The sequence below is a fragment of the Crocuta crocuta genome, unplaced genomic scaffold (assembly GCF_008692635.1).
Source record: "Crocuta crocuta isolate KB4526 unplaced genomic scaffold, BGI_CrCroc_1.0 scaffold548, whole genome shotgun sequence".
In the NCBI taxonomy this organism is placed as follows: Eukaryota; Metazoa; Chordata; class Mammalia; order Carnivora; family Hyaenidae; genus Crocuta; species Crocuta crocuta.
In genome coordinates, this window is record NW_027528725.1 from 1,555,169 (window position 1) to 1,573,002 (window position 17,834).

The following is a 17,834-nucleotide window of genomic DNA, read 5'->3' on the forward strand; positions in this document are numbered from 1 at the left end:
AGAGGATCTGAAGCAGGCTCTGAGCTGACAGCAGTAAGCCCAACATGGGGCTCACACTCAGGAACCGCGAGATCATGACCGGAGCCAAAGTCCGATGCTCAATCAACTGAGCCCCCCAGATGCCCCTCCAGCAAGACAGATATTGGTAGATATAACCCACATAAAGAGCCGTTCTCTGGGGCCCTGGGTAAGTTTTAAGGGACTGGATGGCTTGGGAAGCCTCTCTGCAGGGCGGCAGGTATGCCCCGCCCCCCGGCCCTGCAGCTTCCGCATTCACTGCCTGTCTGTGGCTCCCCTGAAGGGGGGCAGTGGGCCCCTCTGGCTCCGGCAGAGCTCCTAGGGCCAGACAAATGTAAGTTCCAACTGTCCCCACGGCTCTGGTCCGTCCACACTCTCGCCCATGTCCCGCCCAGCCTTCCCTCCCACTGACCCGTGCTGACTATGGCTGCTGCCCTCCAGAGTCACGGCTCCCCCAGCTGAGTGTCCCAGCTGGATGTGGCTGGTGCCACCACCACCCTGTCCCGTGTCACTCACAGTGGCTCTGCTCCCCTGACCCGACTGTAACTGGCAGGGGGTGGATGTCTAGGGAACATGTGGAAATGGCCCTGTAGGGACAAGAGGGGGGGTGGGGGGGCAGAGGAAGGCATCCTAGGGAGAGGGAGAGTTGCACAATGGCACACAGGAACCAGGGGAGCCCACGCCCATGACGGTGTCCGCTGCGGATGGGGGAGGAGCTGGGGGCCGATGGTGGTGGTCCCCTCCACTGATGGGGGAAGGGAGCTGGGGGGGTTCAGTGGTAGTCCCCTCTACTGATGGGGGAAGAGAGCTGGGGGCAGACGGGTGGCAGTCCCGTCCAGAAGGCAGCAGGCAGGTCTAACTCCCTCCCACCCCTAACTTTGGGATGCAGTGATTTTCAGCTCCCGTTCCGAAGGCCGGGGCTCCATAAAGGCAGAGAGGCCCGATGGCGGAGCCCTCTTCTCTCCCAGGCTTCACTGTGTTTTTTTATGAGTAAACATTCCTCAATAAAGACTTATTGTTGGCAGAGACCCCTTTATACCCCAAAGGTAAGGGTTTAAGTGGCCTTATAACTGCCGTTACTTATCTTTACAACGGCTAGCGAGAGCCTGCTCCATAGCAGAAACTTTCATTTCACTGTATATATTTTTAGTGACTGGTTATAAATCTGGCCCATCCCGGGGGCTCAGGGTCTGGGGTCTCTTCCATTCCAGAAGGCCGGTCTAGGAGAACCATCCCTGCTGCTCTGTCCCTGGTTCTTGGGACCTGTGGCACAGACGGCCCTCAAGAAGGCAGGACACAGGCCCTTGGGTCCGATGGCGCACCCAGGGGATCTTCGGGTCAGTCAGGCACACTTCTGGCCCCTTCTGAGCAGCGGCCCCTTCCCTGTCTTCCTGTCCTCTTCCCCATCAAGCCTACTGGCTCAACATAGCATCTGATAAACCCGTGCCAACTAAGGCACTGATGTCTGACAAGAGCCAGATTCTTTGCCTCCTCTTTGAGAAGCATCCACTGAGAAACACTCACATTTTCCTGAGAGGATTCCGAAGTCCTCGCTAATGATGAAACCCCAGAGAGGGACACAGAGAAGGGCCCCAGGAACTGAAGTCTGTAAGCACCCACTGCCTCCATCTCCGTGCAGCAGACGCTACTGCTCCCCGCTCATGTCCCCGTACCCTTACTGCCGCGGTGTGCCTGCACCCAACTTCCAGCCACCAGCGCTGGCAGTTAACTGGCGGTTTTCTCCGCCCCCAAAGCCCCCTTTGCCTGACAACAGAAGAGGCCGGAAGGGCCAGAGCGGCCCTCAAGCGAACACTGACAGGGGTTGGTATTTAGACCCTGGCTCTCTCGCCCCTTGGGCGGGAAAGATCTCACGGGGTCCTGGAGCCTCCCCCAGGATGAAAGGTAACTGGCTTTCGAGGGTGCCCCCCCCGCCTCCGCTCCCATCCCCTCCGTACACCTCCCAATAGACCATGTGTGCTGGAATCTTCCCTGCAGAGGCCTAAGCATTGTTAATGAGGAGGCCATGTGTGCAAGGAACATGGATCGAATCCAGGGCGCAGTCTGAGGGCCAGGGAGGCTGGGGGTGACTTTCTTCTCAGGATGAGGTGGCCCAGAGGGTCGGGGGCCAGCACAGCCTGGTGATCTGGTAGGGAGGAGACTGTCCCCAAGAAGGGGTGGGGAAGGCGCACGAGAGGATGAAGGACCAGACGCATCTGCGCACACAAGACTACAGGCAAGAGAACGAGCCAGCAGGCTTGTGCAGCCCCTACAGGGGGCTCGAACTCACAACCCTGACAGCAAGATCTGAGCTGAGATCAAGAGTCAGATGCTTAACCGACGGGGCCCCCCAGGTGCCCTCGAGCTGAGGAGCTCTTGCACAAGCACAGCCAAGAGTCTCAGCGTGACCCTGGGCGTGCTTCTCTCCCTCCCCAAACCCAACCCAATGGAGGGGACCAGGCTGTTCTCCGTGTGCAGCCGTGGGGGTTCTAGGATGGGGGCGGAGCTCAAGGCCACGCGGTACCTACGCCACCCCCACCTCCTCTGGGAAAAACTTTCAAGGGCGGCTCTGCCCCACACCCCCCAGCCCCAAAGTAACGAAGTTCCTAGAATCACCACCGCATGGAACAGGCAAGCACTGACTCTGGTTTTTGTTTGATTTTGTACTTTTTAAGATCCCAGAAGCTTCTGATTCCTCCCTGGGGACATACGCACAGAAACCACGTCTGACCACCCACAGCCCTGCCAGGACATTTGGTCAGCATTAGTGACGTGCAGGCGCCAGAGGGGGCGTTCCAACGCCGTACGGCCCGTGGCACATGGAGAATCCGCCCGCACGCTCCCACAGATGTCACACGGGGATGGGTGGCGGCCCCCCCAGGACCTCCCGGTGCTCCTGGGGGGGTGGCCACTGAGGCACAGAGGGCTGTGTGTCTGAGTTCAGCGCCTCCCGCACCCCAACAGAAGGAGGCCACGCGCCCCCACGCCTGCGGTCGGAGCTGGCAATCTACTACAAGAACAAAGAGCACTGCTTTCAGCCTACACCTGACAGATGGCTGTCACCTTCACTGCCGTGCCAGAGTGGAGGACGGGGCGCATAGACCAGCCGGGGTGAGGGGAGAGCTCACCTGGGCCAGACCTGAGCGTGATGGCCCAGGAAGAACATTCTATAAACAAGGAGAGAGGACAGAACCTGCGTGTCAAGGATGCGGCTGGGGCAAAGGGGGTCCCGGCAGCCTGAGGGACTACGGTGACAGCCCCAGCAGAGGCCAGGGGCTCCCCGTGGTGTCTCCCCCAGAGCTGGGGGCCACTCTGGGGTGATGGCTCTGAAACACAGAAAAGGCCTGAGGTTCCCCCCGTGCTGGCACTGCAGTTGGCTCTTCCACAGCCCCCATGGTAATGGCCCAAGTGTGAGGCCTCCGCCCCAGTCCTGAGCTCAGCCAGACCAGGGAGGACATGCCCATTCCCTGCTACGGACGGAGAAACTGCCCCTGTGCCCACGGCACCCAGAGCCCAGGGCATCCAGCCCCACAGCTCCCACCCCAGCTGCTCCGACTGGATCCCGGCCTCCCCGCACAGGGGTGGCCAGACCGGGCCGTGCTGCAGGAGCACCCCGCCCCGAGGTATGGGGATGACTGGGGCCAGCTCAGCAGCCCCCCCTTCCCAGCAGCGGAAGCGGTTTCCCCTCTGCCTCACCAGCACATCTAAAAGAGGTAGTGGCTTCCACATCCTTGGGAAACACGGGCGAGCCCTGTCTCCCGGGCTGGAGGACCCAGGCGACATTCTTCCCAGTGTGGTCATTTCCTTGGGTACCTCCTGTCTCGCCGGAGCAGGCTGTCCACTCCAGAAGACCCGGACCCTGCTCCCAGCTGCCACAGGTGAACACGGGCCTGACACCCCTGGGCCTCAGGGAGCCACGTCTCCTTTCGGGAGAGACCATCTAGAACACCGCTTAGCATGCAGGAGGCCCTCAGGAAATGCCACACGTGGGAAGATGGAAGAGAGGCAGGGTGGCAGAGAGGGGAGGTGGGACAGAGGTCTGAAGAGCAGAGAAATCCAGTGGGAATCGCCTGCATTTCGTGTGCGGGGAAGGAATGCCTCAAGCCCCAAGATGTAAGTCAGTCCAGCAGGAGTGACTGTTCCAGATGTCCCTCCCCTGCTTGAAGCCCTTCCACGGCCCTTTGCCACACACGGTCCACATTCCCCTGCAGGGTTCCCTACAGCCGTTCAAGACCCCTTTGCGACCGCAGCTCTCCTCCCCTCCTTTTGTGCAAAGCAATCCCTCAGGTGGATGCTCGGGTCCCTGGCCGGCACACGGGTCCTTGCACCCCTGCTGTGTCCCCTTCTCGGGACCCTCTCCCATGTGCCCCTCCTTCTTTGAGAAACTCTCCCAAGTGGCACCTAGGCCTGGAACTTTCCATCGCTTCTCTAAGGCTCTCACTTGGTGCTTCCCGGAACACCAGGTGTTCCCCCGTGGGCAGCTCCAAAGGACAATGAGGGAGGTGGGGGAGGACAGGCCTGGTCACTCCAGATGCGGCCAGAGGAGGCGGCCCAGGGAAGGGAGGACCCGAGAAGGGCTCCCTGCGTCTGAGACCCAGAGCTGTGACTCTCTATCCACTGGCGAGTGCCTACAGGTTCCCAGAGCCCCCGAGGCGTCCCCCTCCTGTCAACTGGCTGGAGAGAGGCAGACATTTTTATTCGGCCTGCCCAGCATCCCCTGGGGCCCATCCTCCCCTGCACAGTCCCTACGGGGCAGAGAGGCTGACCCTCCCCGTGCCACCAGGTGCCCATAAGAGCACACGGTCTGGTCACGGTGACTGGCTCACAGGTGCAGGGCGGTCTGAGACAGGACGATGAGAAGAATGCCCTGGACTTTGGCGAGAGGCACCCGGAAGGAGACCGGTCTCCAGGAGAGCCGAGTGTCGGGCCCACGTTCACCCGCGGTAGCTCGGGCCTCCCGGTGACAAGGAGGGGAAAGTCGCCCAAGAGCACGCGGACAGCGTCCCCAAGGCATCGCTCGTTACGGCTTCCCAGTTACGGAGGCCGACAAGTCCACGTAGCTTGGGAGGGGCCAGATGAGTTTCCACCACTTCCTCATCCACAGGTGAGGATCCTGACTCCGTTTCCATCAGAGAAGAGCCGTCCCCTCAGGCCCAGGTGCAGCTGTCTTCCTAGATCCTCGAATGTTGCAAATGTCCCTCGTGGGCTTTGGCTTTAAGCTGGCTGCCCCTCCTCTGCCGGCCTGAGAGGGGAGCACTGGGCTGGGGCAGAGGGGTGCCTGGGACGTGGGAGCCACGGGCTGGGACTCACTGAGGACAGGGTGGAGCCACGGGGTCGAGACAGGGAGGGCAGCAGAGGGAAGGAACAAACCGGGGATGCGGGGCCAGGACGGGGAAGGTGGGAGGCTGCGCCGGAGGACCGTCACCATGGCCAGCTGTGCGCAACCCCTCCCGGGAGCGGCAGCCTGCTGACACCCACCCTCTGCAGACGCTGTTCTGAAGGGGGCCTGGGACATCACTCACCGTGAGCTGGGAGCACCACGGAATTGCTAAGGCCCACCCACCCTGGGCGCCCCACACCAGGGCTGCTTGAGAGTCCCTGCTTGGGTGCCCCAGACCTGCTTCTTACTGGGCCTGTGGCACACTCCCCGGGCAGCCTTGGCAAACCCTTCCCCTCTCTGGGCCTCGGTGGGCCATCTGGCTCTTCCCTCTCAGAAGCACAGAAGAATCCGGCCCTCTCCAGGCAGAGGGCATCAGCGAGCCCTTCCCAGCAAAGCATCTGATTTCCAGCAGGACAGGGCCGGGCACCCGGGGGGGCTGGGGCTCATCTTCCTGAAAGAGCAGGTGGGCCTGGCGGGGGCCCCTCGCTTGCCGGCTGGCCGTCGCTCCCAGCCCTGCCCGAGCCCGGCAGCCCCTGCCGCTGCCGGGCCCACAATGCCTGCCACAATCAATTATTCCGAGTCCGAAGGAAGACGGGAGCTGGTGATAAAGGACTGGAAGTTAGCTGGGGGCTGGGGCTCTTTCTAAAGTGATTTACTCAGGGCCCTCCAAACTCACACCCTTAATGTAATTATTTACTTTGTCATTAAACACCCTCCTTCCACTCCAATTATTTTTAGAGCTTCTGGAGCCTATAGAATCAGCTGGGGAGGCTGCCCATTGGCTAGGGGGACTGGGTCCCTCCCTGAGGGGCAGCATCGCTCACGGCCTGGGGACTCCTGGGGATGCACACTGGGGCAGCAGGGCTCAGCCTAGGTCATCCCCAACTTTCCCGCTCTCTTCCTCCCTCCCTCCTTTCCTTCCTTTTTAAAACAGAGATATAATTCATATACCATAAAATCCACCCTTTGGAAGTATACAATTCAGTGGGTTTTACTATATCCACAGGGTTACACACCATCTCCACAATCTAATTCCAGAACATGTCCTTATCCAAAAAGGAACCCCATTTCCCCCAGCAGTCTCTCCCTGCTCCCTCCTCCCTGCTACTTTCAGCCTCTAGAGCCTTGCTCGCTTGGGACAGTTCACATAAATGGAGTCAGATGACCTGAGGCCTTCGGCATCTGCCCTCTTTCATGGAGCATCACGTCATCAAGGTCCATACGTGTCGAAGTGCAAGTCAAGATTTCATTCCTTTTTAGGGCTGAATGATATGCCACATGCATGAGAACACACTAGGTTTTGTTTGTGCATCAGTGAACGGGATTCTGGGTTATTTCCGTTCGGGGGACTTTTCTGAATGCCGTCACTGTGCGCATGGGCACACGGGCTCGGTGTGCACTGTGTTTCCAGCTCTCTCAGCCCCGTAGCTAAGAACGGCCACTGTCTCCCCCAGCACCCTTCTCTCCATCCCCTCCCAGGCTCGGAGACGAGGAAGCTGGGGCATGTCAGCACTGCTGTCGGTGGCTGGAAAGTTCTGCGTTGCTCTGCCACTGATGATATGACCAGGAGCTGCCCCCGGCCGGTCAGGCAGGCAATGCCACCATCCTATCGCCCACATGCCAGGCCGTCACTCCCCACACAGGGGAGTGTCATCACCGCAGCCCGTGATGTACCTGGGTGTGGACCCACGCCTGCCTGTCTCTAACAGAAGGTCCCTGTCCCCTTCCTTGTCCCTGGCACAACCAGGAGAGATGTGACTGGTATGTAGACTCTGGGGACCAGAGATGGGAGAAGGTCCCACCTGTGTCCAGCCTCAGAACTTGCAGAGGCAGCAAAGTGGGTCTTCGTCCATCCATGCCTCCCTTTCTGACCTTTCTCCCGTGAGGCTCGGCCCCAGGTCCCCTAATACCCTCAGGCTGTCCCTGGGCAAGAGCCTGGCACCTGGGCACCCGGGTCACACAGGGGAATCTAGGATGACACGGGCCTCTGCACAAACTTGCAGGCAAGGTGACAGCTGAAGGGCCAATTTCAGGCACTCGGCTGGGGAGCACTCTCCGGCCCTCACCCCATCACACCACGCAGCACCACAGCTATGCACGCACATGGCTCCCCCCTCCGGATGTTCCTTCATTTCTAGGCCGCCAATCCAGGTGCACCGGGAGCGGGACCAGCCAGGCCAGTCTCAGAGAAAGAGCCGAGGACAGTTTCTCAAGACAGAGCCCCTCCAGCCTCCTCTTCCTGCTTGCCTGAGAGGAGAGGCCAGCTGAGCCTGGAGTGAGGTCCAAACAAGCCATGCGGACCTAGAGCCAGGCTGGACTGGGCCTCGAGCATCCACACGTGGTGCTGCAGCAACCAGAGAACAGACCCAGGGGTGCTCAGCATGGTACCACACGGCTCCCCGGTCCCCACGCAGCAGCTAGTGCTGGGGCTGAGGTGTGCAGACAGCCTTTGCCCAAGGGGCTGACAAAGCCTCACTCAGATCCCACGACCTTTGCACATGTTGCTCCTTGGGCTAGAAGGCTGATCCCCCTTGTACATTACGGCAAGGTTGCTACTCCTTATGAAGATTCTGCTCACATACCTGTGCATTCATTCATTCTTGAATATATACTACATATATATATGTATGTATATGTATATAATGCTTATTTATTTTGAGGAAGAAAGAGACAGAGTGCCAGCAGGGGAGGGGCAGAGAGAGAGGAAGACAGAATCTGAAGCAGGCTCCAGGCTCTGAGCTGTCAGCACAGAGCCCAACACAAGGCTCGAGCTCATGAACCTTGAGGTTGTGACCTGAACCGAAGTTGGATGCTTAACCGACTGAGCCACCCATCTGCCTCATTCACTCTCAAATATTTATGGGATGCATATGTGCTACTCTCAGAAATAGTTCTAGAATAATCATAATAAGAGCAACAGCAAGACTACTGAAAGCAATAGCTACTATACACCGAACGCCTACGATATGCCAGGTGCCATCTAAGCCCTTTGTGACAGTTATCTGTGACCCTGGCCCCCAGAAGAGAAGTATGTTGTCCACTCGGAAGGTGAAGACACTGGGGTTCAGACCAGCAATGGATACACAACTGGGAAGCGGCAGAGCGAGGATTCAAACCTCGTCTGTCAGAGCCTGAGCCTCGGCCCCCAGACCACGCCGGTCACCCGAGCTGGTGTTCCATGCACCGTTCTCTGTGGCTTGCCCTGAGCCCTGCACACTTGGTAGCCTCTCCCCAGCCATCTGATGTGAAAGGGGACTGACCAGGGCAGAGACGGGCAGGGAGGGGCAGAGAAAGGACTGACCAGGGCCCTGCTTGGACATTTCAGGTCCCACCTCTCCCCTGAAGTATTCTGTTCACTCCGTACATCGGGCGAGGCACCACGTCTGTATTACGAGTGGGGGGTGTCTGGTTTCTCCAAGGGGCCACAGCCCCTGGGGACAGGGACGATGGATCCTGCTTCTTGGATGCCCCCCCCCCACTCCGACCTGCCCCCTCTGCTAGCACAGGGCTTCGGAAACGGTAGCGGTCCGTTCCATTCTCTGCTAGCAGAGCTCACCAACTCATACATGGCAGCCAGACACATGCAGTGCGGGTCTGAAGTGGAAACGTGTGTGCACCGGCCTCTACAACCAAGGAGGAGAGGCCAGGGGGTCCATCAATAAGGCTTCTAGAAACAGATGCGCTGCTTTGCCCTCCTTGGCCCATCAGTGTGCATTCAGAGGCTACTACGGAGCCATGGGACCTCAGCCCGCAAGGTCCAGCGGCCACGTGACCACCGAGGAGCCCCAGACACTGCTGGGCCTCCTTTCTGAGCAGTCCTTCCCGGGTCCCACTGGTCCCACAGCAGATGCCACTGCCCAGCCCTTCCGGCTTGGCTGCCAGGCCCGGGGACCTCTCCCTGGGCTCCCTGCCTCCAGCCTCCCGCTGCAGGTAGCTGACACTGACAATGTGAAGTGGTAGGGGTGTCTGCCTTAACCCTTGGGGACTGGTTCCCTGAGGACTGGGGGTGAGGGAGAGTCTGGACACCCTGCCTGTCACCGAGGCAGGAGCCCCTCTCAGGCCGACCCCCCCGAATACCCCACTTAGAGCCACACGGGCCAAAAGGGGACTCAGAAGCCCTTGCACTCCCAAGGGGCCACTCACCCACCCTTTCCTCTTTTCACCTGGTTAAACCCTGCACATCCGGACAGGCCCAGCTCATGAGGCTCCCTGGGCAGGATCTGTCACGTCTCCCCAGCGTCCCCACCGTGCTCTGTTCTCTGTCCCGATGCCTTCCACCGGGACCTCCTGCAGGGCAGAGGCAGCATCTCTGCATCACCGCATCTCTGACCGGTGTTCCGGAACCATCTGCAGGATGCACACGTGCGCTCAGGGAACCCAGAGGCACGCCGGCCGCTTCCGGAAGGCTGCGGGTCCCCCTTCTCTTTCAGGGGTCCCGCTTCCGCCCCAAACCCCAGGCCTGACTTCCTTATCTTCAAAATGTTCCCAAGATCAGAGGCAGGGAGACCTGGCCACAAACATAAAATAAATTATCCCCCCACACCAATGATAAATGGTTCTATTAGCAAACCAGATTGTTAAACTCCGATATAACAGAACGCAGGAAACTGGGGCCCATCCATTCTCCCTCTAGCGCATACTGAGTTGTAAATAGGTTATTTTGTGTGTAAATAACACATTAAAACACAGCATTAGCTGTGTCTTTTGATAGAGAGGAAATTGTTACAAATAAATAATTCCGGACAGGAATGTAAAATAAGCCAGATTTAATAGTGCGTGCCTGGTGCAGCCGTGTTAAACATGACTAAAATGATAAACCCCAGAATATACTAATAGTAAACTATGCACCGACATCAAAGTAATGAGGCTGTATTTTTACCAAGCTTTAGAAATGCTAAAATTAGTTTTGACAGAACCAAACGTCAGAAAAATGTTTCCAACGTAAACACCATCAATTTGGGAGGCTGGGGTTTGGGACAGGCCGGGGGCAGGGCCGGGAGCAGCTGCGTCCCATCCCGTGGGCGATTCCCGGTGAAGCGGCTTCCGGTCCCAACGGACTCGCTGGATAAGTCTCTGCTTCATGTCTCTAAACCTTGGCCTCCACACGTCTATGAGGAACAGATTTGAACTCTACGATCTCTCAAGCTTCTCCCAGCTCTGTAATCGGAAGGGACTCTGAAGCTTTCCCTGACCCTGCAAGAGTTAAACGTGCACCGTGAAACGAGACTGCATTTGCAGAGGCCCCAGGGAGCGAACAGGAGCCGGACTTGGCCTTCAGGCGCTTTCATTCTCTGTGCGTGGAGCTCACCAACGCACACGTGCCAGCCAGACACACACAGCGCGGGTGTGAAGTGGAAATGCGTGTGCGTCGGCCTCTACAACCAAGGGGGAGAGGCCAGGTGGTCTGCCGAGAAGGCTTCCAGAACACAGACCCTGCCTGGGCTGGGGCCTTGAACGCTGACCCGAGGTACGGCAGGTCGGGGCTAAGTGGGGCGTCTGCTCTGATGTTGGATGGCAGCTGTTTTGAGTGACGTTTAGAGTGGCCTTTAGAGGATCAGGTCCATAACAGGCGAAAGGAACAGACATTCAGAGTCACGTCACTAGAGTTTCCGCTGTCGATGCACAGGCCCTCTGATAGCCAGTCTGCAAACGCCCTCCCATTGCACCTGGTCGAAGCTGGATGTAGGTACCATCATTACCCCCGACTGATGGGCTCGAGAAAAGTGAGCCGGCCTGCTCCAGGGGACACGGCTGACAGTGGGGAGCAGGGAACAGCCCTACTGTGCTCCACTGTGGGCCGGGAGAAGCCTCCAACCCTCACCTCTGCCCAGTACCCGGACCCTCCAGAGCGAGACCTCACGGGCCAGGGCCTCGCCAGTCACCCAGAGAAAGCCCGGGCAGCCGTGCAAAGCTGTCGGGGAGGACCGAGCTCTGCTCTTGGCAGAAGTCTGATGGGAACTGGCTGTTCTGTGACAGGGCCATTAAAGGCAGCTCAGTGGCGGCCTCGGCGGCCTGCAAATCACTTCAATAAGAATAATTGAAGCGTCCTCCACTCAGTCACACCGGCGTGCGTCCTCTGGCCCCAGGTGCAAGCAAGCGGCCCAGTAGAGCAGCTCAGGCAGGCCGGGAGGGCTGGGCCCTCACAGCAAGGTCCAGAGGGCCTTGGGTGGGGGGCCCAGCTGGCCCTGGTCTCCCAGGGACTTTGGCGACCTCAGAACGAACGGGCCACACCAGCCTATCCACACACACTTGACATAACAGCGTCACACTCCTCTCGCTCAACAATCACTTACTGGTGGCCCGCCTTGCTGGGGCAGGGATGCGACATGGGGCGGGGGCGCAATGTGGGGCTTGGGGCGATGTGGGGCAGGGGAGTGATGTGGGTCAGGGGCCCGATGGTGAACAAGCCATGTCCTGCCCACAGGGCATCCTAGAGGGGGGGCCCAGAGCCAGAGGGAGGGCAGAGACGCCAGGGACTCAGGTTCTTACCTCTGGCGGGGCCCCAGGTGACTTGCGTGTACTTCCTCACGCGGGGCACCTGGGCCAGAGTGCTCACCCTCACCCCCACCCCGATTCCTTTGCAGACTCTGGTATTTGCACCGCATTCCAGGCCTGACAGGGGTACCTCACCGCTGAGCAAAAATGTGCCTGAAAGAAACTTTGAAAGAAGCCAGCAGGGCCCGTGGACAAGACGAAGGGGTGGCCCGTGCCGTCGGTGACACAGAGGCCCCTGGCAGTGAGGAGCAGTGTGCTGAGAGTCACACAGTGATGTGCAGGCACAGCCAGTGGCCCCTGGTTAGTGCCCACCTCCAGGGACAGACCCCGTGCCTTGGGCCAACTGCATCCAAAGAGGAAGCCTGTTAAGCATACACGTGCCCGGGCCCCAGCCTGGGAGAGTCTATGTCAGCAGTTCTGGAGCGTCCTGGGAATCCACATTCAGGACAGCGGTGTCACGGGATTCCGAGGCACTGCCGCTAGGGCAACCTCTGGTCCGATCCCACCCTCCAGCCCCCAGGGGAGAAGGCTAAGGGAGCAAGACCGGGGATCCAGTAAGGTCATCTGCCCAGGACAGCCTGGGAGAGCGAAGCGAAGGGGGACAGAACCGCAGGCCTGATGTCCAGCCTGGGGCTCCCCCCACCTCTCTCAGGTAGGAAGCCAAGAGAAACCCGGCCTTCCTGCTACCTGTCACGCCTCCTCAAGGCAACTAGCAAAGGGGACCAGTGAAGGGGAGACTTTCGAAGCCGGGTAGGGCCTGCCAGGCTAGGAAAGGAAAACCAGTAACATAGTTAACGAGGCAGAGACGTCACTGGGATCTCCACAGAGAGCTAACTTAGCGCCTGGCTAACGCAAGCAATTCCCACAGCACTGTGACGTAGGCACCATTGCTGTGTCCGTTTTACAGACGAGCAAACCGACACAGCGACCTGCCCATGGTGAGCAGAGCTGGGCCTTACCCAGGCGGTGTGATCCCAGTCCGAGGTGCTTCTCACTGCTGCTCTGTCCCACCTGGGAAGTACCCCGTTTGAGGCAGGTGTGGGCGCGTTGGGTCTCACGTTATCTTTGCACACCAGCTCCGCTGTGCGACTCCCACGTGGAAAGTCCCACGGTGCCTCATGCAGCTTGAACACAGAGGGCCCCACGCTTCCAAGGGCCTCAGAATCCCATAGCTTGCTGGGCTCCCCACTCCCGGAACACTGCTCCTGAAGCCTGGGGGGACAGCCAGCTCCCAGGGATGCTGCTGCTGCGGGGGGGGTCCCTCGTGGAGGGACCCTGGCCCAGCACACAGTGGGTGCTCTGTGGCAGTCAGGTGTGGGCCACTGCAGGCGCCTCGCAGACTTTCTAAAGCCTGTCTGGCTGTCTGACCTCAGGGATTTAGCAAAGCTCTCAGACCAAGACTCGGCTCCGAGGTTTAACGGCTCCAGACTTTCCGACCGGCCCGGCCCGGAGGCCTGAAGCGTCTGGGTCCCTGGGGCTCAGCTGGGGCACACAGACAGGTTCAGAAATATTTTTGGAAAGAAAACCCACTGCTGAGGAGGAAAATACGACAGCATTTGGGCCGTTTCGGTGTAAAGCAATGAAAAACATCTGAATCAAATTGCCTTTAAAATTACGCCATTTTAAAAATTAAAGGGGAAAAAAAAGCTCTGGGCCAAAATGTGTTTTTAAAAGATTTATGGCCTCCAAAATGTTGGCACCGCAGCCAAAGTCGCCAGGGAAGGACCCACCAGCCTCGGCTTCTGCCGTCTGCTCTCCAGAGTCGCTCCCACTAGACAAGTGATTCACTGAGCCTTCCCCCAGTCTGACCACAGCCCTGCTTCGCCTTCCTGCTACCACCCTGTTCTGCTGTGGGCTCAGAGAGGTAGCGGCTCTGAGCAGAAACACCCAGCCCCCAGCGTGTCCAGCCTCGTGACACTCAAGGGAGGTCAAGCAACAGAGGCCAGTCAAGCCACGTGACTTTTCAGGTCCCTCCGCAAATAAGTCCCAGCCTCGAATCTCAAAGTCACAAAGAGCAGGTGCCATTAGCCTACTGGACAGATGAGTGACTTTCTGCCACTGGGGCAGAGGCTGGACCATTACCACGAGTCTCAGTGGGCTGGGCTTTAAGTCCCAGATCACCCATAAGGAGTCTAAAATCACAATTTAAAGCAAGAACTGAAAGACTCTCACCAGGTGACAAAGAAGAGCCGGAGCCTCAGATCCTACTCTGTGACAGCAGCCCGTGGCCTTGGGCAAGTCCCTTCCCTAGCTGGTCGCTGTCTCTTTTACAAAAGTCTCCAAGCACTCATGAAATAGACGTCCCTGCCACTCCAGCCTAGCACCCGGCAGCTCTGTGCGCTGGGAGAAGTTCACCAGCAGGAGGCAGCCGGAGCAGGTGGCCCTGACTTGCCAGTCTTCCTCCCCGTAACTACTCCCGCTGTGGCCAACTTTTAGTTACCAACCGAAGGTCAAGGACAGCAGGACCGGAAGACGTCTACACTCCACTCCCACAAGTTAGCAGGGGCTGGCTCCAGGACACCCCTGCTCTCAGAGGGAGTTAACATTCTCATAGAAGGCTCTAGAAGGTCCTTAAGAACCAAGGGGGTGAGCTTCCCGTCGGCATCGTCTATCACCCCGAGTCCCAACACCTGGACAACCATGGCTAACGGTACTTCCAGGGAGGCTACCATTGTGATAGAGACAAGGTGGATTTGCACCCTGCTTTCTGTCACTGTTAGAACGTGGGCACCTCCCCCCACATTACTGTAAAGTCTTGATAAACATTTTCAGTGGCTACGTAACGCTTTATTCAATAACTGCCCTGTAGTTTGGTTAATCAATCTGCTGTCATTGAGCACGCAAGCTTAGTGTTTCATGGCTTATTACGCGGTGGCCCAGACGATGGCCAAGGCTTGTCTGAGGATGTGGTAAGCATCCAGATCCTGCGACCAGCAGGGCCACGAGGTGTCCAGATGTGGCTGGCGGCCCGCACCCCGGGCCAGCCTCTGACCCTCCATCCCACCCCCTTGTCCCGCCGCCAATTCCAGGGCCTTCACCCCCACCACGGGAACTGTATGGCTTTGGTTCTAAGCGCGAACACACCCCAAAGACAGAAAGATTTCATTCCCACCTTATTTCTCCACTGTGAAAACCCGGGAACAGCCCAAGGGTCCCAAGGCAGGAGATGGTCATGAGGTCATGAAGACCTTGGGTGACATCTGCCAAATGGTATCCAAATGCCCACCACACGACACAGATTGGGAAAACAGGGCCCATAGAGGAAAATGACACGGCCTCTGGGGATGTGGCTGGAATGAGGGGCCAGGCCAGCATCCCTCTGGGCTGCACCACTGGGCCTCCCTCACCCTGTCCCTGGAACACAGCATCAGAGTCCAGGGCACCCGACCCTGCCACGTGCAGGACCCTGCTGGACTCCTGGAGGGCCCTTCCCCGCAAGCTGTGCACACGGGGCCACGGGGAGCAGAGAGGCTCTCCAGCATCAGCTGCACCTGACTCGAGATTCATTGCAACGACAGGTGGCAGCCAGCCTCTGCCAGGAGCTCCAGGGAATGAGCGGACGGGGGCCTACAGGAGTGGGCAGGGCCAGCATCCTAGGGGGCGGGGGCGGGGGGTTAGAGCAGGGTTGGATGCCTCTGAGAAACCCCTGGCACCCCAAGCCGACGGCCTGATGCCCATCCCCCCACATCCAGATGCCCGCAAGCATGTGCCATTATTGCACATTGGTGACGACCAGGTCTGGCGCTAGAGGGGCTTCCCCCCAATTACATCTTAATCACTGCCTAATTACTGCCCGTGCCTGTTCTCTGCTGCGATGGTGTGGCAGTAAATCTTGCCGTGTGGCAGTTCACGAGCCACTTGGGATGCAGGAAAGGCAGACCCAGGCTGAGGCGGGGAGAGCGGAGGGCCCCAGGGCAAGCCAGAGAGGCATGGAGGCCAGGCCTGCTGAACTCACTGAGACCTCAGACCCCCATGAGTCTGTCTCTCAGGCAGAGGGACAGTGTGAGCAGTCACCACAGGAGAGGGAGGGGAAGCCTGAGCCCAGGGAAGGAACGGATCACATGCAGACACAGCCAGGCCCAGGACAAGCCAGCCCTGCTACCAGGCAACCCGGCCTCCCAGTCAGCCTCCCCTCCTCTCCTTCCCCCTGCCCTCATCCCCTGACACCACCCTGTGTGTGGGGTCCACCCGGGGGGGTTTGGCTCCTTCCTCCACCCCAGCGGGTCGCAGAAGGAGGGCCTGGACAGCCAGTCTCCAAGAGGGACAGGAGTCCAGGGGCCTCACCCAGGTAGGGAGGCCGAACGCCCACCTCCCCACACGAACGAGAAGGTTGGCCTTGGGTACCCCTCTCCTGACTCGGGCCACGCATCCTAGCAACGACCTCCAACTTAGAATCGTGAACAGAAATAAAAATAAAAATCAAAGTAGTGACGACAAGCCGAAGGTCCTCTGGTTCACTCCGGGAAACACCGACCCCTCCCTCTGCCTCCCAAGGTCTCCCGGATTCCCCGGGCCCCAGCCCCCAGCGGCGCCCTGCGCAGGTCAGGGGCCAGAAGAAACGCAGAANCACGTGTGTGTGTGTGCATCAAAGTGTGAGAGGCGCTGCCCACGCCCGCACGCCCGCCCCGCGAAGGCAAACCTGCCCCCGCCGCTCCCTGGGCTGTGCCTGGGCGGCGAGAGCAACAGCCCATGACTAAATGCACTTGAATAAAAAAGGGGAAGAGAAGAAATCTAAGACTCTCCATTCCTCAGAGACAGAAATAGTTCTGTGGCCTCCAGATGGACTGCGCGCACACACGGGGAGGTCTCGCCTTCCCGCCAAACTTCCCCGACGGGATGCTGGCAAGGACTAGTGGAAACCAGAGAGCCTTTCTCTTCGGGGCAGTAAATGAGAGGCTGCGGCTCGTGTAGTCCTTCTGTTATAATTAAGTTGGCCAGAAATTCACCTAAGGATGCTAAATTCCGTACCTGACCCTCTAATTACAGCCAGAAGGGATCAGGAGACAATTACTTTCCAAAATAGTCCTTGGCAGGCCAGAGGCCAGAAGCCGTGTCCCTGGCACCTCTCAAACGGGCCAAGGGAACACACGTGGGGCCACTCCAACCGAGGGCGGCCAGATCCCCTAAAAACCTGCAGGCCAATGTCACAGGGCCTGGCTTCCCGCTAGCAGGGGGCGCCCTCCTCTTCGCCCCCCATAAACCCAGCATGCCTGCCTGGTGACATCGGCCACCGGTCCAATTAAATCCTAACGGGCTAATGAAAACCACCCCTGCCGCCTGCCGAGCGTGCAGAGCACGCAGTAAGTACCTCCTTGGGCAGCTACCGCCGCCGCAGCCACCGCAAGAGCAGAGGCCTTCCTGCCCGCGTCGGGGAAGGCGACACCCTCCAGGCTCCCACTTTTGGCGTCCTTCTTCTCCGTGGCCGTGACCGAGGCGGACGTCTCCATCTCAGCCGCTCATAGTCCCGGGTGATGGCCCTGAAGAGAAACACAGAGACGTTCAGCCACACCAGACCCGGCCGGGAAACGCCGACCCAGATTCGCGGCCGCCGCACGCTGCTAAGGCGTAATTCTCTCATAATTGGGAAGGAGGCTTTAATTAATTTTGAGAATTATTAGTTCTGAGACTCGACTCGTCCGGGCTTTTGAACGACCTCGCCGATAAGGTTTGCATTGCCCTTCTACCCCAGATTTTTAAAAATCTGAGCAACAAGTGCCCACTGGCCGTGACGGCAAGCATGGAGAACTACTTTGAGAAATGAAGTCAGAGGCGGGACCACCAACCGGGAATCACGGGAAAAGAAAAACAGGGTTACAATTCCTTAGTGGTCCTCAGAGAAAAGCCCTCTTATGTTTCTTTAAAGGTTTGTAATGCTTATTTATTCTTGAGAGAGACAGAGAAAGAGCGTGAGCAAGGGAGGGGCAGAGAGAGAGGGAGACGCAGA

General features: G+C 58.8%; 1 protein-coding gene across 1 annotated transcript in view; it reads right to left on the reverse strand.

The window, feature by feature from the left end:
* The window catches only part of GLI2 (GLI family zinc finger 2), a 175,443-nt gene extending 158,106 nt beyond the window's left edge, over positions 1 to 17,337 (reverse strand). The window contains exon 1 of the mRNA XM_077755266.1: positions 17,199 to 17,337. Coding sequence (XP_077611392.1) covers positions 17,199 to 17,337 — 139 coding nt within the window. The remainder of the gene's footprint in view (positions 1 to 17,198) is intronic.
* Positions 17,338 to 17,834: the final 497 nt, after the last annotated feature.